The sequence below is a fragment of the Danio aesculapii genome, chromosome 2, assembly GCF_903798145.1.
Source record: "Danio aesculapii chromosome 2, fDanAes4.1, whole genome shotgun sequence".
Taxonomy (NCBI): domain Eukaryota; kingdom Metazoa; phylum Chordata; class Actinopteri; order Cypriniformes; family Danionidae; genus Danio; species Danio aesculapii.
In genome coordinates, this window is record NC_079436.1 from 46619105 (window position 1) to 46642345 (window position 23241).

The 23241-nt window shown below is 34.2% G+C and overlaps 1 protein-coding gene across 1 annotated transcript in view; it reads left to right on the forward strand.

Moving 5' to 3' along the window:
* LOC130238455 (ephrin type-B receptor 1-B) overlaps positions 1–23241 on the forward strand; it is a 295859-nt gene that overhangs the window by 5982 nt on the left and 266636 nt on the right. The window contains exon 2 of the mRNA XM_056469487.1: positions 3687–3751. Coding sequence (XP_056325462.1) covers positions 3687–3751 — 65 coding nt within the window. The remainder of the gene's footprint in view (positions 1–3686; positions 3752–23241) is intronic.

Consider the following 23241-nt stretch of genomic DNA (forward strand, 5'->3'; position numbering starts at 1 on the left):
CTGATGCTTCTGACAATACGCTTTATGATTCATGTTTTCTTTATTCTCATATGATCAGTCGGCAGTGAGCTATTGACGGTCGGCCAGGAGAGTGTCATGTTATCGCAGAATTATGTGTCGTGTTATAAATCCATCAGCATGAAGCCGGAGCGTTCGTCATCCGTCTGAGCTTTCTTACTTCATCATGTTCTGCTGCTTCCTCTTGAAATATCAAGGAGTGTATGATTAACTCCAGAGAGATGGAAATTCGACTGACGCTTATAGCTTCTGGTGCGAAGCGTCATATTGCGCTTTCGGGATATTCCTCATCTTTTCTGTCCCATGTCAAATCACTCGTTACTCAGAACCGTCCCAGTGTGACAGGCTTCAGTCTGAGCAGAATGAACAGGGATGCAATTAAATCATAGTACATCACACACCGTAGTACATTGGTTTTTGTGGTTTATGAGGACTCTCCATAGACGTAATGTGTTTCATACAACCACTTATTGTATTGAATCAGAATCAGATAATGCTTTATTTCCAGGTATGTTCATACATACGAGGAATGTTTTGTGACAGAAGTATCAACAGTGTAACAAATAGTGTAAATAGAGAATATAAAACTGACAAATGTATGTACTGGTATGTTACTACGTATTTTATTGCAGTGTTTCTCAACCACGGTCCTGGAGGACCACCAGCACTGCATGCTTAGGATGTCTCTTTTGTCTGCCGCACCCATTACAGGTCTCTGCTAACGAGCTGATGATCTGAATCGGGTGTGTTTGGTTGAGGAGACCTGGAAAATGTGCAGAGCTGGTGGTCCTCCAGGAACATGGTTGAGAAACACTGCTTTATTGGATAGCCTTATAATGTATATTTACATTTAAACATGTAAACAGTATATGATGAAGCCAAAGGGAAGGGTACGAGGAGAAAGGCTGATGGCTCCAGGAACTGAACGCACAGTACAGTAGATTTGTTTATGCTGATGTGGTTTGACTCCAGAAGCGTGTGCTGCTTCAGTGATGTCATAGAGCAGGAGGAGCCTACAGCACATTAGAGCTGACATGTGCACTGATTCATTCACTCTTTCGCCTCATGAAAAACATTCACAAACTGAGTAAAAATAAGGTATTGTATGAAACAAGTTTTAGTTTGATAAGTGATTTAAAGACTTTCACATGTTTCATATACACAACCTGACAAAATGCTTGTTGCCTATGCTGGTTTAGGAACAACTTATAATAACTTGACCTCTAGCTGATTATTTGGTATCAGAAGTGGCTTATATGAAAGGCAAAGGCCTCTAGATTATGCTTATTTTACCAAAATAAAATATGACTATGCCTTGATTTTTAAGTATTTAATTAGGACAGTAAGGTCAAGACAAAAGTCTTGTCACTCAACAAAAATAATGTACAGTATAGAATATAAAGTCATGGTGCAGTGGGAAAAAAATATATTGTTTTTGACTCCCATGAGCTTGGACGACTGCATCCATACATCTCTGCAATGACTCAAATAACATTAATAAAGTCATCTGGAATGGCGAGGAAAGCAATCTTGCTGGACTCACAGAGTTCATCAGGATACTTTGGATTCATTTTTAATGCCTCCTCCTTCATCTTACCCCAGACATGCTTAATAATGTTCATGTCTGGTGACTGGGCTGGCCAATTCCGGAGCACCTTGACCTTCTTTGCTTTTAGAAACTTTGATGTGGAGGCTGAAGTATGAGAAGGAGTGCTATCCTGCTGACGAATTTGCAGGTTCCAATAGGTCTTCTGCAGTATTTGTGATGATTGGGATGCAGTTCAACAGATGATTCATCTGAAAAATCTACCTTCTACCACTTTTTCCAAATGATAAACTAAAAGTCAAGTTATTATTTGTTGCTCTTAGAACTAGATCAACGACAAGACTGTAGTCATGTAGTGTATTTAGTAAGATTTTTAATATCCATGATGAGCTAGTTTCTCAGCCTTTCTAATGTATAATGTATGTATGTATGTGTGTATATATATATTTTTATGTATTATATTTATTTTTATATCATCCACTCTTAAATTATTATAAAAGATTTTAAAAATAATTTACGGATGGGAACATTTTGATAAAAAAAAAAATCTTTATCTTTCTTCAAATAATCATTCAATCTTTCAGAAATAATCATAAAATAATCTTTATTGCTTTTACATGAATTGATTAATTAAATGATGAAAAGTTGTTTGTTAAGTTGATGTCGGGTGTTTTTACACACATACAGTAAGAGAGAAACAGAAGTAGCAGTAGCATCTTCTGTCTGGAATGGTGTTGTTCTGGTCTGTGATGGTGCAGTGAGGTATCAGTGCAGGGCTTCTATCATCTTCAGTCATCTTATCAGTGTTTGCTGTAGTGTGTGTTTGTGTGGATTATTCTCTGGGCCGGTCAGTGATATCTCTCCTGATAAGCTCAGACAAGAGCTGGACACTTAAAGGACACAGACAGCTTATCCTGCATCCGTCTTCAGAAACACAGAGCATCATGGCTGAAAGAGTCACTGAGTCTGTGTTGTAGAGCAGTGGCTTAAGGATGCTACACCAGCAGGACACTTTTTACATTTCTTTTTCTGTTCTTTTCTTTTTTTTCTCTTTTTTTTTCTTTCCTTTCCTTTCCTTTCCAGAATCTATAAAATTCTCTAACATTTATCATGCCAATGATGTTCTTTATAGAGTTATTTTTTTTTTTTTTGGCAAATTAACTTGGTTTAAACAGAGACTTTATGATAAGTCACTAACAAATGTAAAATATCAAAATAAATTTCACCACCACAGTATTTGCAGTTCAGACTTAATAAATATATATATATATATATATTTATATAAATAATGTATGTATTTGTTTGTTTGTTTGTTTATTTGTTTGTTTATTTAGTTGTTTGTTGTAATCATTTGTCCATTCAAGAATTTTTTGGATATGTATGGATTCATAGTAATAATAATAATAATTATTATTATAATACTTATAATTTTATATTATTCGTTTTTGTTGTTGTTGTTGTTGTTGTTGTTGTTGTTGTTATTATTATTATTATAAATCTATACATATACAAAAAACTATTGAATGCACAAATGATGCAACAAACAACTAAATAAACAAACAAATACATACATTGTTATTATTATTATTAATAATATTATGTTTTTTATATTGTTGTTGTTGTTAGTAATGCATTTATTAACGTAACAGTGTTTAATTAACATATATGTACTTAATAATTGCATTAAATATATTATTATTATTATTATTCATTCATTCATTCATTAATTTTCTTTTCGGCTTAGTCCCTTTATTCACCAGGGGTTACCACAGCGGAATGAACTGCCAACTTATCCAGCATATATTTTACACAACGGATGCCCTTCCAGCTGCAACTTAGTACTGGGATTTATTATTATTATTATTATTATTATTATTATTATTATTATTATTATTATTATTATTATTATTATTATTATTATTGTTGTTGTTAACATTATTGTTGTTGTTAACATTATAAAAATCAACAATGGCAACAATAATAATTTGTTATTTAACATTATTTAATGTTTATTAACTCATGTTATATTTTTTTTCAGTGACCTGTCAAACTGAACTGTTTGTTTTTATTAGTTGTAATATATATGATTATTTCTAAATCTTTCTTCTCTTTTGCTTTTCAGAAACACTAATGGACACCAGGACCGCGACTGCAGAGCTTGGCTGGACGGCGTACCCTTCGTCAGGGGTGAGTGTGTGTGTGCATAATTGACCTCCAGAACGCCTCACGCTACGTTAAAACACTTACAGTGTGTCTTTTATTTTTAGAAAAGCGCATTACACCGAAACCTCCTCTTATTCACCCTTCAGCGACAGCTTACTAGAGAAAGAGCCCATAAATGCTTTCAGATTAGCTCTGAAATACACCGTAAAAATCTGTTTGTTTTCAGGTGCTGTGTCTATGAAATTAAGCCATCAACGTCTCAAAACACAAACACACACACATTTATATTTTCTTACCCTGCTGAAAGACTCAAAGCAAAGCCCTCATGGCAATCTCTGTACACATTACGCTGCACAGTTCACTTTCAGGAGAACTTAATGACATAATGAGTCCACTTAAGCTAAAAAAAAAAGAGCAGAAGAAAGAGAAATTCTGTGAATCTGTCTGAATGTTGTTCTTCAGAGAGCGGCTGCTGTAATGACAGTGCTCGACCTGCACACAAACATACAGCTTCATTGAACTCTCAACAATGGCATGAAGTGTGTGTGTGTGTGTGCTTGTGCGTGTGTGTGTGTCTGTGTGTTTTTTTATTTTTTACTTTATGGAATTTTCTGTAAAAAGTGATGAAGCCAGTAGCCTTTATTGTTGCTCTCTCTGTACTGCTGGTTGAATTGGACAAATTAAATTTAATGTGAATATATACATACTTTTCCCGTCTTTGTTCCAGTTTTCAAGGTTATTATAGTTAACGAAAACGAACAAAAAAACGAAAACTAAAATGTAAAATAATTGTCGTTAACTGAAATAAAAATAAAAACGAGAGTTTTTCAAAAAACTAGAACTAACTGAAACTGTATTGTGTACATACAAAACTAACTGAAACTAACTAAAATTAAAGCAAAAACCTCCTTCGTTTTCGTATTTGTAAATGTATTTAATACATAATCTTACTTTAAGCCTTTTAGAAGTAAATCTATATAGAGTTTGACCCGTACGGCACCTTAGAGTCTGTAGTCCTGCTGCCATTGGCCAGAATGAGCCGATTTTCCTCCAGTTATCCTCGCTGTTGCTCACATGACAAAAACAACGAGTGGACATCACAGCAGCACGGTGACAGCATTAAATACAGAGACTTAAAACTATTACTTTAACACGTTTGTGCCCAATAATGGATTTTATCTCTGTGTCACGATCGCGAATGAATCTTTTTAACCGGATCTTCTTAGTGAACCATATACAAACGGATAATATAATCGAACTGAATCATTTGAAAAGATTTGCGTCTCCATTAAGCACTCGTTCACAAAATACTTACTTTTTAACAAGCCTAATACCCCCTCTAACTCTAAATAATCCAATAAGTACTCTTATTCCGTTATTAGAACAGTGACGTTACACTAAGATCAAATTTGAGAAGCGGTTAACCGATAAAACTGCGCATGCGTGATTCAGTGAACCAAGCACAAACGGTACATGACAGCGTGCTGTGACTGAACTAAATTTTAACAACTGCAGCGCGAGTAAACCGATGGCTTAAATGAGAGGATCTGGTGAAACGTAAGTTTATTTCATAAAAGAAAATCGTAATGGAGTTTAAATAGGTGAATCATGCTTCAGTTGGGTTGCAAAACTTTACCGTAAGGCATTTTTCAGATCATGGTGATGCTGACTGAAATTACTATAGCGGACTACATAATGTTGAGTCCTAACATCCATGATAAATATCTGAACTTCCCATCACTACTGTGTATCTAACATCAGAATCAGCCTTGCACACATATTGTACTTAGGGCTGCTGTCTTGTGGGCTGTTGTATTTGAATTTGAGGATGGGTAGATGGTAGTGGTAGATGATAGTGTTCATGTGTCCTCTGAATACAGGTTTCAAAAAATGTATGGCTGAGTTTTTATTGTACAATATTTATTCTGTTGATTTTTGAATCTTGCACCTAACAAATATCCTCATTTAGAAAAAAAAAAAACTAAAACTAATACTGAAACTAATAAAAACTATAGTAAAACTAAGTCATTTCAAAACATAGAAACGAATAAAAACTAGTAAATCTCCCTCTAAAACTAATTAAAACTAACTACATTTGAAAACAAAAAGTCAAAACGGAATAGAAACTAAAACTAATGAAAAATCCCAAACTATTATAACCTTGCTAGTTTTACAAAAAAGAAAGATACCGAGAAGAACAATTGCCAGTAAAGTCACGTAAGTTCTCCAAACTGCTTTCTGCTGTTCTTATGCTATTGGGACAATACAATTGGTTGGGACAGAATAATAATAATAATAATAATAATAATAATAATAATAATAATAATAATAATAATAATAATAATAATAATAATAATAATAATAATAATAATAATAATTATTATTATTATTATTATTATTATTATTATTATTTGTAATATTTTCATAGCAATTTAAACTACCTTTTCAATATGTACGACAAGAAACAACAAGCTGGAGTTTTGACTGCATATACTCTGTGAACGAATGACTGAGTGTGTGTCTAACGCTCGACCATACACACAACAACCACAGATATATTTCAGCAGCTGAGTGACACGATAAACGTGCTGATTCGCATTATCACTGGTGACAGGTAAGGATTGACATATAAACATCATCCATGTTGTCCTAAGATGCATCAATTACATCAGGTTTCCACCTTTTTTCTTGGGCTTGAATGTTAAAATGAATTGTCAGTCACTGAAATGCCCCCCCCCCCCCCCCCCCCACACTTAAAAAAAAAAAGTGTTTAAATGCTTATTTGTGTGATTATTACAAATTATGTTATGTAACAAACACAATGTAGTATGTAACAGACACACAAACTTGTCATTTGTTGCTGTTATTCTTTTTATTAAGATTAAAAAAATAAACACAAATATTCAATTTATTGTAATAAAACAGAAAAAGGATTAGAAAACATTTAAAATAAGATGTAAAGCTAATAATTTAAGTTATTGTGTATTTTCTATAAGAACAATAACTGAAGTCATATATTAGCAAAAAATATAACAAACTGCAGGTCTCTCTCTCTCTCTCTCTCTCTCTCTCTTTCTCTCTCTCTCTCTCTCTCAATTCAACAATTGCTTTATTGGCATGACAAATTTTGCAAATGTATTTATAAAGTTTACATTAAAAAGAACATGCATATACAAAAAAGTAAACACAGTAAATAGTAGCATAGTATTATAATATATAGTATGATAATAATAATAATAATAATAATAATAATAATAATAATAATAATAATAATAATAATAATAAACTTAAAATAAATAAATAAATAAATAAATAAATAAATAAATACATCTGAATAAACTGTACATTTAACAATCAGCACTATGGATAAAACAATAATAACAAATAGCAGTAATCTATATATTCACAATGATTCTCAATGATTCTCTCTCTCTCTCTCTCTCTCTCTCTCTCTCTCTCTCTCTCTCTCTCTCTCTCTCTCTCTCTCTCTCTTTCTTTCTTTCTCTCTCCCCAAAGCCAACTCCCTAACTCTCTCCATCCATTTGACCAGCTGTGCTTTAATATTAATAATAAAAGTGTCCACAGATGGTGACCAGAAGCTACACACACACACACACACACACACACACACACACACATGTGCGCGCACACACACATAGGCATCTGACAGTGATGGACAGGAGGTGTAGTGTGAAGAAATCCATTAGCTCATCATGTCCTGTACAGACAGACACTTTCCTCCTCTAATTACCGGCTCTGCTGAGGTAAACACCCTAAGGTGAAGCATTACAAACACTGTATGTTAGACTGGGCCACTTTTATTGTAGCCTGTTTTTCATTGACAAACATCCCTCACATTTAATTAAAAAAATTGTTTAATTCAAATTGATATTTAAATGAAAATTATTTGTTATTTTTTTACTTTATACATATTTATTTTATTATTTAATTTTCTTAATGTTTATTTTTATTTTTTTTACTTTTGTGTTATTTATTTTATCAATTATTTTTTATTTTTTTTATTTTATTCTATTCATAAATTTTTTTTTATTTTATTAATGTTTATTTTTTATTATTTTATTTTATTTCTCTTAAATTTTATTATTTTACATATTGTATTTTTAATTTAGTTAATTTAATTACATTTTTTGTATTAATTTTTTTATTAATGTTTATTTTTGTATTTTCATTATCTATTTTTATTTTATTTTATCAACTATTTATTTTATTTTATACATTTTATTTTTAATTTAGTTAATTTAATTTAAAATTTTTGTATACAATTTTTTTATTAATGTTTATTTTTGTATTTTTATTATCTATTTCTATTTTATTTTATCAACTTTTTATTTTATTTTATTCCATATAAATTTTTATTTTATTAATATTTATTTTAATTTATTTTGATTTCTTAATACATTCTAAATTGAATGTTATTCAATTTGTAAATTAAAATTAAATAAAATTTTTAATAAAATTTATTTTTTCTTATTAATTTTATTAATTTTTTTATTTTATTCTATTTATTAATGCTTATTTTATTTTATTTATACATGTTTTACACAGCGAATGCCCTTTCAGCCGCAACCCATCTCTGGGAAATGCCATGCACACTCATTCACACTCATACACTACGGTCAATTTAGCCTACCCAATTCACCTGTACCACATGTCTTTGGACTGTGGGGGAAACTGTAACACCTGGAGGAAACCCATGCGAACGCAAGGAGAACATGCAAACTCCACACAAAAACGCCAACTGACCCAGCCGAGGCTTGAACCAACGACCTTCTTGCTGTGAGGCGACAGCACTACCTACTGCGCCACTGCGTCACCTTATTTTTATTTTATTTTATTTTAAAGCTAAATTGCTAAATTCACATTTTATTCTTGTAAACCACAGTATATGCTGTTGACATTCTAAGTTATAATTATATATAGTCACTGCAGCGTACTTTTCCTGGCATCAGAGCTCTTTTCAGTTTTTTTTTCTTTTTTTGACTATATATTATGAGCCATTGTTTTCTTTTTTTTGCTGAATGGTGTTTTTCTCCTCTGTTTCTCGTGCCCTTTCTTACATATATCCTCATTTCTCTTCTCCACATTCTCCCTCTTTGAGGTCACATGTGAAGGTTTAACCCTGTTCGTCCTTCACACGCACTATTGACTGCTTTCACAATTCATTCACAGCATTTGTTGAATTCTCACAGCTGCACACTCATATATGTTCTCTTATAATATATCCATCTATCCATTAACCCCACCCCCCCATCCCTTTCTCTTCAAGAAATCCCCCAAAATCCCCAATTGCAGCCTCTCCTGCTGAAAGCCTCACGCACGCAGTGGACAATTGTTGGCCTCTGTCTCTGTGACCCGTCCCTTACTCACAGGTCAGAGGTCAGACGCTTCTCCAGCAGCACATATTTAATTCATCATCCCATCTGTGTGTGTGTGTGTGTGTGTGTGTGTGTGTGTGTGTGTGTGTGTGTGTGTGTGTGTGTGTGTGTGTGTGTGTGTTGATTTTTCTTTCTGCTGTCACAGCACTCATACTTTAGCATGTGTGAATGTATAGATCGTGGCTGATCTGGAAGGCAAAGTGGACACTCGGTCCATATCAATCTGAATCTGTTGTCCTGCCCGTGTCATGAGAAGAGGTGTCTTTTCTTCGATTTTGATCTCATAAGAAGCAGAACCAATGATAGGTTGGATGTGTGTGTGTGTGTATATATATATATATATATATATATATATATATATATATATACACATACATACACATACATACATACATACATACATATACCGTATAGCATGTTGCAGATTTTCACTTTACCAATGAATACGCAGCTTGCTTGTCAGTCCTCCAATGAGCCTGAGGATGTTGCTGCTGTCTGTTGCAGAATCACATTTGAGAAGTCCAGACGTTTATTGATGTCTAAGAGCAGATATTGTACAGACGCCGCATATTTCCTTAGGGATTTCCGCTCTCTCTCTTATAATCAAATCTGTCAGGAAGAAAAGACAGAAAAGAAGAAAAAAACACAGCTTGCAGACATGCAGAGAATCTTTCGTAGGTCAGGATATATTTCATCTGTGTTTCTTTTCTCAACTGTGTTCATATTAGCTTTTCCACTTTAAAGAGAGGTCGTTTCGTGTCCTGTTACTTTCGATAAAGTTATACAATGGAACCTTTTCACAGTAGTTGTGATGCATTTAATGGTCATCAGCATTCAAAATTCAAAAGTTTTGAATATTTAGATTTTATTTTAAATGTATGTACATGTATAAAGCTATACTTTGTGTTATATCATCTTTGCATAAAAAAAAAAAATAATAATAATAATTCTCCCATTGTAACAGTTGGGCACAATGAGTTAAAGTTCCAGGTACATCTTTATTTAGGAAAAGGAATAATCAGACAGGCAGGTTCAACAGGAGCAAACAGTACAACATTGGTAATCCAGTAAAATACACAAGGGTTCAAAAACCACAAAAGGCAAGACAAGGAAAAAACTCTAGAAAATGGTCACTTTCAGTAACCAAGACTCGCGTGTGTGTGCTCTGTTTATAGTCCATTTGATTAGTCCTGAAGAGCACCTGTGTGTGTTTGCAATCAGGGGAATTCGGGCCAGGTGTGCGAATTAAGTGCATGATGGGATCTAAAGTTCAGTGGTAGATCGCTGGACAGCAACAAATCTGCCACTTTAATGAACTTCAGATCCCATCATACACTTAACTCGCACACCTGTCCCAGATTCCCCTGATTGCAAAAAATGTTAAATCACTGGCTAAATCGTTAAAGTTTACCCAACTATGATGCCTTTGCTGCTGAAAAACCCGTTAATATGAAAAGGGTCCGTATTAAAACACCACTAATTTGGATTCAATTTTACATTTTGTAGGTAAATTGGACTTGTAAATATATGCAGCAACCCAGAGAACACTTAAGAACAAATAGAATGTGTATATGCAACCTTAGTTTTAAGCATATATGAATATCTGTCTGCAACAAATTTTTGTTAAACTCAGTACAAAAATATTAGTGTTTTAGTGTAATGTCACTCACAAAAACAATAGTTTAAACACCTGCAATGATAAGGTAATCCATATAAAATATGTAAAGCTTATTAAATTACCTCAGGAAATTAATTCTTGTCTTTTTACAACCTGAAACTCTCGGAGTAATCAGTCAAGTTTGGTTAAGGAAAAATCATGGTTTGGGGTTACATTCGGTATGGGGGCATGCGAGAGATCTGCAGAGTGGATGGCAACATCGACAGCCTGTATATTAAAACATTAGTGCTGCTCATTACATTACAGACCACAGGAGAGGGCAAATTCTTCAACAGTATAGCGCTCCTTCTCATACTTCAGCCTCCACATCAAAGTTCCTGAAAGCAAAAAAGGTCAAGGTGCTCCAGGATTGGCCAGCCCAGTCACCAGACATGAACATTATTGAGTATGTCTTGGGTAAGATGAAGGAAAAGGCATTGAAGATGAATCCAAAGAATCTTGATGAACTCTGGGAGTCCTGCAAGAACACTTTCTTTGCCATTCCAGATGACTTTATTAATGAGTTATTTGAGACATTGCAGAGATGTATGGATGCAGTCGTCCAAGCTCATGGAAGTCATACACAATATTAATTATTTTTCAACTGCACCATGACTTTATATTCTATACTGTACATTCTTTTTGTTAAGTGACAAGACTTTTGTCTAAGCAAAGTCAGACCTTATTGTCCTAATTGAATAATTAAAAATCAAGTCATGATCATATTTTATTTTGATAAAATTTGTGTAATCTAAAGGTCTTTTGATACCAAATGATCAACTAGAAGTCAAGTTATTATTTGTCATTCCTAAAACTTTGATAGGCGACAAGACTTTTGTCAGACAGTCTAGTATATGATCTTGATTCAATTCAATTCAGCGGAATTTCAATCAATATATTGATATTAAAGTAATAGGTCACCCAAATATTAAAATAATGCTAATAATTACTCACCATCAAGTTGAATTTTAATTAGGTATTTTTTTATAATAATACATAAATTATGGATGAATTTACATTTTTTGCAAATAACCAACACTTTATGTTGATTTATTGTTGTGTTGCTATCATTTATATTTGCACAACCCTGAACACCCAAGCCATGTGACGTAATTTTTGCTAATGGCAAGCACCAGTTTTATAAGCATAACTTTAATCTAGTGTATTTTTAGAGTGCACTGATGTGCAACTTTAAGTTGAACTCAAGGTTAAGTGTACTTCTGGGCCCAATTATCAAGAGGAAAGAGAGAGAGGATGTGGCACTGTCTCTTTTCGTGCGCATTAAGAGCACTGTTCTCTAAAAAGTGATGGCCCACACCAGCACTACACAAAGTGCAATCCCTCGCACACTCCAGGACACGGTATGCATGTGTTTGAAAGCCATTTTTTCTGTTAAGTGCTTTGGGTCACTTAAGAACCCATATGGATGTGAGTTTGTGTTTGTAAAGTCTGTCGGCAGTGGGCTTGTAGGTAGTTTTGAGTTAACACTTAGTGACAAGTGGCAGCGCACAGGCTTTTTTTTTTTTTTGCTCGCTCCCCTATCGAAGTGTGTGTGAGAATAGATGTTCTCTCTGCATTTTCTGCCTTTAGATCACTTAAGTGGATGTACACGAGAATATCTGCCCTTCTTTCTTGTATATTTAATGTCTTGTTCTCTTTTATACTTGGCAAAAGCACTGCATATACAGTACATGCTACACAGCCTAGACCATTTTCCAGGAGGTGATTTAAGGCGCCTCGTGTCCTGTCCTAAAAACAAGACAATTTTTTAGGAGTCTGAGATCTCTTAGTGTTATGATGTCTAGTAACACAGAGTCAAACTTTTCAGTGCTGATAAATAGCCTGGTTCACTTTGCAACTTAAGTACTGTTGACTAAAACAGGAAGAGATTTAAGCCTGGTTTCCATTACAGATTTGTGCAAAACGTATTTTATGCCAAGTATATTTGCAAAGGCAAATTTGTGCTCTCTGCAAACTAATCAAGAATAGCAAACAGCAGCTAATTTACATTACCACTGATCTAACAGCACCTGGAAATGGAAGACCCTATCATACACCCGGTGCAATAAGGTGCCAGACGTGTTTGATGCTATTTTTTGCTATTTTCAGGCCAGCGCAACCCTAATTTTTACGATTTGCGCCACATTGTTTAAATAGCAAATCCATTTGTGCTACTTTGTGGACTTATGAGTGTACTGGTCTAAAAAGGATGTGTGTTGAGGTGCATTGTTGGCGCGTTGCTATTTTGAGAAAATAGATTGAGCTATTGACCAAGTAAAAGCAGGTCTAAAGTCCAGCAAAGGGTGTGCTAGTTATGCGCCTGTGGCTCCAAATGTTTACACATTGCTTAATACACACAGGATGTACAGCAATACACAAATATCTTTACATATGAATAAAAAATTTAAAGATTAAAATGTTACAAAAGTTATTATTTTCTACATAAATATAACACTGCCTCCATGCCTTCTTCATGTCGGGGGGCTTTTGTTCAGTTTATCCGTGACAATTTGCATTTGTATAATCTTATTATTATTATTATTTGCAATATTAATTATTTTATGCATATCTATATTGTTTAAATAAAAACTAGTTTAGATTTGTCCAGCTGTCAGGTTTTGGAGTCGTATGCATCACCAAATGGGGCATAAGAATAGGACGTGTGTTTGGATATAACTCAGTTTTTTACCACACTTCGTTATTATTGTTCATTTATTCGTTTGCTGGATATTAGAACTGAATTCAGAAATAATTCTGAAACAAATCTTTGCACTTAAACTAAATTAAATATGCTGGCTAATGGATGTCTTTAGTTCAGTGCATACAACATCGTTTCTTTATCCACAGAAGTAAAGGAGTAAAGCAAAGAGCTAAAGTAAAGTAAAGAGAAAGTAAAGAGGCCGAATGGAGGAGGAATTATCCTCGCGCTGCAGATGGTTTGTTTAACTGTTTTCTCACTAGGAAAGCATTCAGTTTTTCCACTTACAAAGTCCACCATGTAAATAGGAAATGTGCCATGGCGTGATGCAACTGACTCTTAAAGGGAATGAGAGATGAGACTCTGATTGGTTTAATGCACATTATGCTCAAGACACACCCATAACTCAACACAACCCTGTTAGACCATGCGCCAGGGTGCAGAGTGTATTTTTCCGTCCTAAAAATAGCAAAAGTAGATTCCAACACATCTTTAATTCTTTTGCGCCATGCGCTTTAGACTTTGCGCCTAGATTGTTAAAATAGAGCCCCAAGGAAATTATATTAGTCTGAATTATGAGCTAAATGCAAACTTTTCGTATTGGTTCTGCTTTTCAGTTGGAAAATTAAGCTATTATGTTAAATAAATTAGATTCTTATAATATTGTGTTTGACTCATTACTCAAAGAAAAACAAAACACTTAAAATATATATATTTTTGTGGGCTTTAGAGACCAATTTTTTAACCGTTCTTCTTCAATTATGATTAATGAAACATGTTTCTGTACAAAATGACCATTCAGGGTCTCATTCTGTTGGGGTTAAGTTTTCAGAAATGTTCTGAGTTTTCAGAAAAGTCTTCTTGCATTGAATTGTATACTAAAAATACTCTAAAGACTTAATTTAGACTAGCATACTCTATGACAGGAATAGACTTTGGCCAAGTATCACACTTGTACTAAACATCATACTAAAACCTCTATACCATATTTATATTTTCATCCCAATAAAAATGTGAAAAACGTGAAAAAGTGAACCGATTGCTTGTGGGCCAAGGGCATGGGATCAATTTTATGCCAGAATAATCAAGTATTATTGAAAAATAATAAGCATAAATAAAAAATGTGCAATGTCAACACCCTATTTGAATGGTTGGCTAGAGGAGCAGCTGTCAATCTTAACAAGTGGACCAATGATGATGCTGAAGATCAAAATGAATTAAATGAAGTACATTTGTCAACGCAAGTGCAGCACTGGAAAACTTTGAATACAGGTTTCAATTGTGTGCATGATTATGTAATTTTAAGTGTGTTTTGCATATTCTATTTTATTTTTTTAAATATAATTTTATTTTATATAATTTTATTGTTGCCTTTTTCAGTCTGATAATACCACTAATACATGTAAGCAGGCAAATGAAGTTAAATGTCAAATGTTTTCATTCAAAATATAACACTGTTAAACAGGAATAGTCCTATTTGGGCCCAGGACCACACTTCATGTGCATTTGGGGTCTCGTAGATTCGCATTAGCTTTCACATACATGTGTTAGCAAAGTCAACAATATTGCAGTATGTTTTCTTAATCTTTTTATCTGTGAGAAGGATGTTTGCCTCTTTTACAGCAGCTGTTTGCCTTTGCTCAATGATGTTTGTGTGTAATAAATAGACAAAAAACAGGAGTTTAAACCGACAAGATTTTAAAACTTATGTTGACATTTTGTTTGTGGCCAGAGAGCTGTACATCCTCCGCCCTCTTTTGAAAAGGAGGCGGGGAATAGCAGATCATTTGAATTTAAAGACACAAACAAAAAAAAATGGTTTTGATTCATTCTAACCAAATAGAGACATTTACAGCAGTGTTTAATAAATAATTAAACTGGATGAATCTCAGGACACTAAGTGTAACTAGAGAAGCTGTGATAGGTTTAGCACTTGGCTATTGTCTTTTTTGGCTCATTCCACATATTGGAAGACACACTTTTTCTTGTTCATAAAAACAATTGATGCACCATCTATGTATGCTATAAGTCTTTGGAGGAGATTTTGTTGTTGTTTTTAATCAAAAGCCTCTACTAGAAAATCCTTTTTTATTTTTATTAAAAAATTTTTTTTTAACTTAAGTAGTTCACACCAACATAAAAAGACTTTCTATTTTCAGAATACACTGTCTTTATTAAAAAAAAAACATCAAATATTTTATGTAAATCTAGGTCTTTTGATAATACTCATCTATTGTCTTTCAGCAGAAGTAGTCTTGGTCTAACAGGTATTCTGTTCTCACTTTCTCACTTTTTTTTCTGCGCTAATGTGTTGGAAAATTTGCAGATGGGATATAAATATGCTAATGGAGTACCACTTTTTTTTCTTTAGTGAATAATGACATTGAAATTCTGCAGATCCTTCTGCAGTGCACCATGTGTGAAGGCTTTCGGAGGAACAGAAGGTTCTGCTATTATTACCTTGAGAGTTCTTATAGTACAGAAGACCTTGGCTCAGGGGCTTGCTTGTTTGTGTCTCTCATACCGAACATTTGGTTGCTCTAATAACAGTGAACAGCCTTGGAATTTCATCCAACTGCACTTTTTGCCTCATAGACTTCCATTTGGATGCATGCGAATGCAGCATAAACTCAAACTCATGCGACAGGTTTCAAATGTTGCTGCTTTCTGGAGTTCAAGTTTGGAACTTACGTGAGACCAATAGAAGTTAAAGGCGTGCACAATGGATAAATTGCTTGCTTTATCAGTAGTTATGTTTACTTTCCTTCCAAAGATGCTAAATTCATTTATGCAAAGAGAACAAAATCATCAAGTCCTGATAGTCTGGATAGTCAAAAATCACAAAGAAAAATGGAATTTGCTGTGATATGAGAAGCTGCGCTAATCTTTTTCTTGTGTAATAAATTACTTGCGCCTTAAAAGAAAACACAGACACGCAATAAACATGCAGTGACGTTTGGAGACATGAGATGCTCTTTGCACATTCGCTCAGGGACGCGTTTCCCAAACAACAATGTACTGTAACTTGCGGTAGAACTAAAATGAACGGGAAATGATTGATGTTGTGATAAGCTAAAACAAGGATACTCAGATATAGCCTATAGCTTTTGGTTTGAATAGCGTCTGCGTTCAAAATGGCATAAATGATTTCGAAGTGCACTACTACAGGAGTGCAATTGTCAATCTGAAGTTTGCTAAAATTACTTTGTAATTACTTTGTAGCTACTAAAAAAATACTTTGAAAGCAAATTACACATAAGAGAGATAACTTTAAGCTTTGTTTTAATATTCTTTTAAAGTGGATGTTGGAACTTTCGAAAGGAATAGAGCATAGGGGAATAACTCTGAATACAAACAGAAACTCTGCTTCTAGAGCTCTAGAGGTGCAGCTCTAGAGATGCAGTTGCAACCGCACACGTTTGCGAATGTTTGTTGGAACAACAGATTCGGGATGCACCAAATTGCTGAACTATAATTGTAACGATGGAACTTGTGACCTTAGTTGGCTAACAATAGTTTTCAGAAAAACACCCCAGGACAGTTCTGGAGGTAATGATAATATAATAATAATGATACTGAATCACTGTGATGACAAACTTGGTTAAGGCATTTTAGAATGACCAAAACAACATATCAGATGTTTTAAAATTTGGTCGAACCTTCAGATTGTCCGACAATTCTGTCCAATACACACACATTTTATCATCACATGACCTCTTATACATATATATCTCTTGTAAACTTGTCTCTAAAATCACGTAACTTTTTTAATGTGCATATTAAAATGTATTCAGTAAAAGAGCTTCCATCATAGTTTATGTGCATTTTCGAAATCTATACGCATTCTTGGTGTTTTTACATTTTTTTTAAATGCGATAATCCAAAATGTGCATCAAAATAGGAAACATAGCTAGTGTCCTATCATCTTGTTTAATCTGTCCCCTTTCGCAATTCCGTGCGACAGAATTTCGCTTGCTCAAACTCTTGTGTGACCACAGCTTAAAAGCCGTACAGACTTTTGATTAAGCTTAAGAGTATAGCTGCACAATATATCGTAAAAAAATCGTGATAATAGTGATAATGTCCAAATCACAGGGAAGTGCAATAGATTAAAGTAGTTTTATCGCCAAGCATTTGAATGCTATGTTCATAGTTTTTACTATCTTCAATCCCACCTCTTTGGTAGTTGTTTGTTAGGTAATCCTATAACTGAACATAAAAACTAATGCGGGATACAAGAAAGGTAAATGACAACAGCCAATAAGAGGTTTCCCGTCATTCGTGGTGTTTTAAAGTCCAAATGTTTGCACCTTAACATTTTATTTATTTAATTATCTCAGAAAAATTTTAATCACCTGTTTATGTCAGATCATAACATAAATATATACAGTACTGTGTAAAAGTTTTTGGTCAACATAAATCAGTTGTTTTACTGTGGGTATAATGGATATATGTGACCCTTTAACATAAAACCAGTCAAAAAAGTCATAAAGTGTACACTTATTTATTTATTATTTTTTTTATTGGGTTTTATACAGGGTGAATAAATTATCTTTCAATTGATGTATAGTTTGTTTGTGTAGGAGTTAGATTAGGTTAGACTTTAAATTATTTTGGTTTAATTGTTTAAGACATGTGAATGTTGGAGAGAGACTGTCCTGGTTTGAGCTGTAAGTGTCGTTAGCAATATTTTCTGAATCAATGAATTTGTGAATGCTGAAAAGTACAGGTTATAAACCATTATGCCATTGCTTGTAGAAAGAACTTCTGTCAGGTAATAGTTTTCATTCTCAGCATGATAATGGTCCGCTAACTGCAGTGTAATTCTATTTGGAGAAAGAAAACGGCTCATGAAACACAGACAGTCATGAAATGGCCTCCACAGGGTCCAGAGCTGAATATTTTAGAGGTAGTATGAGACAGAAAAATAAAGATATGACACTCTAAACCTAAAGAAGAACTCTGGAAAGTGCTAAATGAAGCCTTATATTACACAGCACATCATTTCAGACAATGTCAGGACAATTAGAACAAAACAGAACTGTGCTTGGTGTCAATGGAAGTCACATTAAACAAAGACTGTAGCTTGAAGAGAAAATGTTTTGCTGTTGTTTTTTTTGTACATATTTCCTATATTTTCTGTTTGCTTTTAATTAAGAGACTGATTGATTATATTTTGTGGTAAAGTTGTAGACCAACAAAGCTGGTATAGTGCTTAAGACTTTTACACAGTATTGTATATAGCATTTTGAACGTTATATCGATATATCGTGAGAAATATCGTTATAGCAATGCTCAACAACCTCACATATTTTCCCAGTATCATGTAGCCCTACTTCGCCACGCATGATCATTTAAATAATATATTTTTCCTTTTTTCATCCATGTACTTTACTGTAGCTATGTGTTAGGGATCCAAATGTGAAGTATTTCGACCTTTTTTGTATTATTTGCCGTCTTTTACCTCGTAAACGGCACAAATATCTCCCGTTGGTCCTATTTGGACGGTCCTGTCTCTTTCTCTCTCTCGGCTGGAGACTGATATGATGAATGATTGTTTATGAGAGCCGTCATGTTGGAGTCCTAACAGCGGTAGGCACTGGGATTTTTTGGGGGGCAGAACTGGCTCTCTGTAACTCATGGTCATTAACACAATGCATTAAGTGCTAAACCACCCCCTGCCTCCATCTTTTATGTCTCTATTAAACGACAAACAAAATATGACACATTTGTACAGCTTCGATGGAGCTCACCATGGCGAGGTTGGTCAGTCAGTGAATGTTCCAAAACAGGAGGCCTGTCATAAAACATTGGCTTTGTGTAGAACTGATAAATCCATATATTTGGGGATGGAATCTGGATTTCACTAGTCCATAATAGCCATCTTACAAGAGTGTACTATATTGTCAGGAGCCACAGGTTTCATTTAGTTTTGTTTATGTGGCTTTTTAAAAGATGGTAACCATCAATTTTCATTATAATATATATTTTTATTGTTCTTTTGAGGGAAAACGTAAATCAACTTTGATTTTTGCATCTGAAATTAACTCTGGAATTGTCCATGTAAATTTTGTATTTTTATTTTTATGAAAGATAGACAGAACATGTTCATCTAATCATGATTTTACTACATGATATAAATGCATACCTCCTGTTTACCTCCTTTAGTATTTATTAATTATTATCAGAATCTATTAAATAAAAAACCTTTCTATTATGCTAAAAACCTTCTATTGTGGAGGCCAGTTTATACTAGTGAACTACTAGTTCATTCATTCATTCATTTTCGTCTGCTTTTTCACGGCTGGGTCATGGGGCAGCAATCTTAGTAAAGAACCACAGACTTCCCTCTCCCCAGACACTTCCTCCAGGTCTTCCGGGGGGATCTCGAGGCGTTCCCAAGCTAGCCGAGAGACATAGTCCCTCCAGGGTGTCCTGGGTCTTCCCCAAGGCCTCCTCACGGTGATACGTGCCTGGAACACCTCCCTAGGTAGGCATCCAGGAGGCATCTGAAACAGATGCCTGAGCCACCTCAGCTGACTTCTCTCGATGTGGAGGAGCAGCGGCTCTACTCCAAGCTCCTCCCAGGTGACAGAACTCCTCACCCTATCTGTAAGGGTGCGCCCTGCCAGACTGCGAAGGAAACTTATTTTTGCTGCTTGTATTAGAGATCTTGTCCTTTTGGTCATGACCCAAAGCTCACGACCATAGGTGAGAGTAAGAACGTAGATCGACCGGTAAATCAAGAGCTTTGCCTTTCGGCTCAGCTCCTTCTTTACCACAACAGACCGGTACATCGACCACATTACTGCTGCCGCTGCACCAGTTCACCTTTCAATCTCACGTTCCATCCTTCCCTCAACAAAACCCCAAGATACTTGAACTCCTCCACCTGGGGTAAGGACTCTCCTCCTACCTGGAGATGGCAAACCACCTTTTTCCGGTGGAGCACCATGGGCTCGGACTTGGAGGTGCTGATTCTCATCCCAGCCGCGTCACACTCGAAACTTGAAACTGCCCCAGTGCATGCCAAAGGTCCATGTTCGATGAAGCCAACAGAACAACATCCTCTGTGAATAGGGATGAAATCTTGTGGTCCCCGAAAAAATTAGATCGATTTTAGATTCTGAATGTCAATTTTGATTAATTTTCGATTAATCACCCAGTCCTAGTGTTTGAAATGTGTAGAAATGTGTATCTCATGTACTGTACTTATTCGACAAATAAAATAAAATCTGTGGGGTTTTTTTTTATTAAATAATTTGACTCATTTGACATATTTCATTTTATTTTGCTGTATTATTGTATCTTTTTATATTTTAATACTTTATTTTATTGTATTTAATATATTTTATTTTATTTTATTGTTCTATTATATTCCATTATAATTTATGGCTTTATTTTTTATGTTATTTTATTTTATTGTTCTATTATATTCCATTGTAATTTATGGCTTTATTTTTTTATGTTATTTTAATTTATTGTTCTCTTTTATCTTTTTATTTTGTGTTATGTTATTGTTCAAATATATTCGATTATATTTCATGGCTTTATTTTAATATATTTTGTGGCTTTATTTTATTTTATTGTGGTATTATATCTATTTATATTTTAATACTTTATTTTATTGTATTTAATATTTTTTATTGTATTTTATTGTTCTATTATATTATATTATAATTTATGGCTTTATTTTATTTTATGTTATTTTATTTGACTTTATTTTTAACTTTTCTCTTTTTATTTTATGTTATTTTTCTAATATATTTGATTATATTTTACGGCTTTATTTTAATATATTCTATGGTTTTATTTTATTTTATTTTATTTTATTGTAAAAATCTGTATTTTTATTTATTTTTTTACTAAATAATTTGACTCATTTAAACAAACCAATAACGTTATAATTCCCATATAATGAAGTCAAGCAACGTGAATAGGTTTTTTATATAGTATGTTTTATTGCATTTATTAAAAAATGCACGCACGCACGCACGCACGCACGCACGCACACACACAGACAGACAGACAGACAGACAGACAGACAGACAGACAGACAGATAGATAGATAGATAGATAGATAGATAGATAGATAGATAGATCATTTATTTACTCTTTTATTAAACAGAGCATGGCGACGCAGTGGCGCAGTAGGTAGTGCTGTCGCCTCATAGCAAGAAGTTTGCTGGTTCAAGCCTCCACTGGGTCATTTGGCTTTTCTGTGTGGAGTTTGCATGTTCTCTCTGTGTTCGTGTGGGTTTCCTCCGGGTGCTCCGGTTTCCCCCACAGTCCAAAGACATGCCGTACAGGTGAATTGGGAAGGCTAAATTGTCCATAGTGTATGAGTGTGTATGGATGTTTCCCAGAGATGGCTTGCAGCTGGAAGGACATCCGCTGCGTAAAACATATGCTGGATAAATTGGCGGTTCATTCAGCTGTGGTGACCCCAGATTAATAAAGAGACTAAGCTGAAAAGAAAATGAATGAATGATTAAACAGAGCATATGAACAGAAAATGTATACATGCTATTGCAAGTATTTTTTCTATTAGTATAATTCATATTAATTAGGTTATTTAAAAACACTTTTGTTAACATAGTGGTTGTTTTCTTTCAATATTGTGAATTAGGTATATAAAATTAATAATGAGCTTGAATATTGGATGATATTAAATAACATTGTAAACAATTTGGACGTCTCATATTAGTGACTGAAGGACAGATTTTTTATCCATATTAAACTGAAAATGGCTGATAAAAGAGTTGATTGCTTTTGATGGAGTTAAATCCATCCTCTGAATCAAGGAATCGTTTTGGAATCAATTCTCCGCCATCTTTAAAAGATAGAATTCTTTATTTCTAGGCCATAAACCACTATAACAGCCATACCACTGTATCAGAGAGTGAGAGAAAGGTTAAGAGCCCGAGATCAGTGTTTATGGAGGACTTAATTATTTCCCTTTGGGCAGACAGGTTAGGTCTCTTGACCGCTGTTTTAACCCTGTTTACTCTCATTATTCTGCTTGAGAAGACTCGCATGCGCAGAGGAAGTGAAATACACCCAGCCGTACATACAGGGCTATTTAAAGCCTTGTCATCGATGGGAAATGGATGTTGGATCCTGGAGAGTTCCATTATTGCAAAGCTGACGGATGATGGAATACCTTTGTTTTGCTGCTGCTTTTTCTTTTCCTCCTTTTTCTTAGTTTTAAAATCTCACGTGCCTTTCTGAAAGTGACAGGGTTGGAGGCCTGGCGGTTAGTGCATGTGCTTTGACATGTCAAATCATGCTGCTCACGTGGGAAATGGCAGTTCTAGTCTCATTGCATAATTTCAGAATACTATTTTCCCTTTTTCTCTACATCAGCTATGTAGTTGCCATTAAAAAGAGCGAAAATTGTAGGAAAAAAAGTGAGGGAATTATTTTTTATTTCAATCCAACATTACCTGTCAGATTTTGTTCTCTACTCTAATTTTAAAGCATCGCTGAGTTTAAATAAATTATATAAAAAAATAACAATAATGACAAATAAATAAATAAATTATAGAATCATTATTTGTATTGTTTGGAATCATTTCACAAAACTTTTCACCAATTCCAATGACCTCATTTTATTTCTAACACTGTAAGCTATGACATCGACTTGCTTTTTTCTACAAAGATGCCATTTCCGTGCGCAAGTAACATGGTAAACAATGTAAACAACAGGTCTTCGGAAGATACGGTGATATAAACAAATGAATTAACCATCCATAATACATAG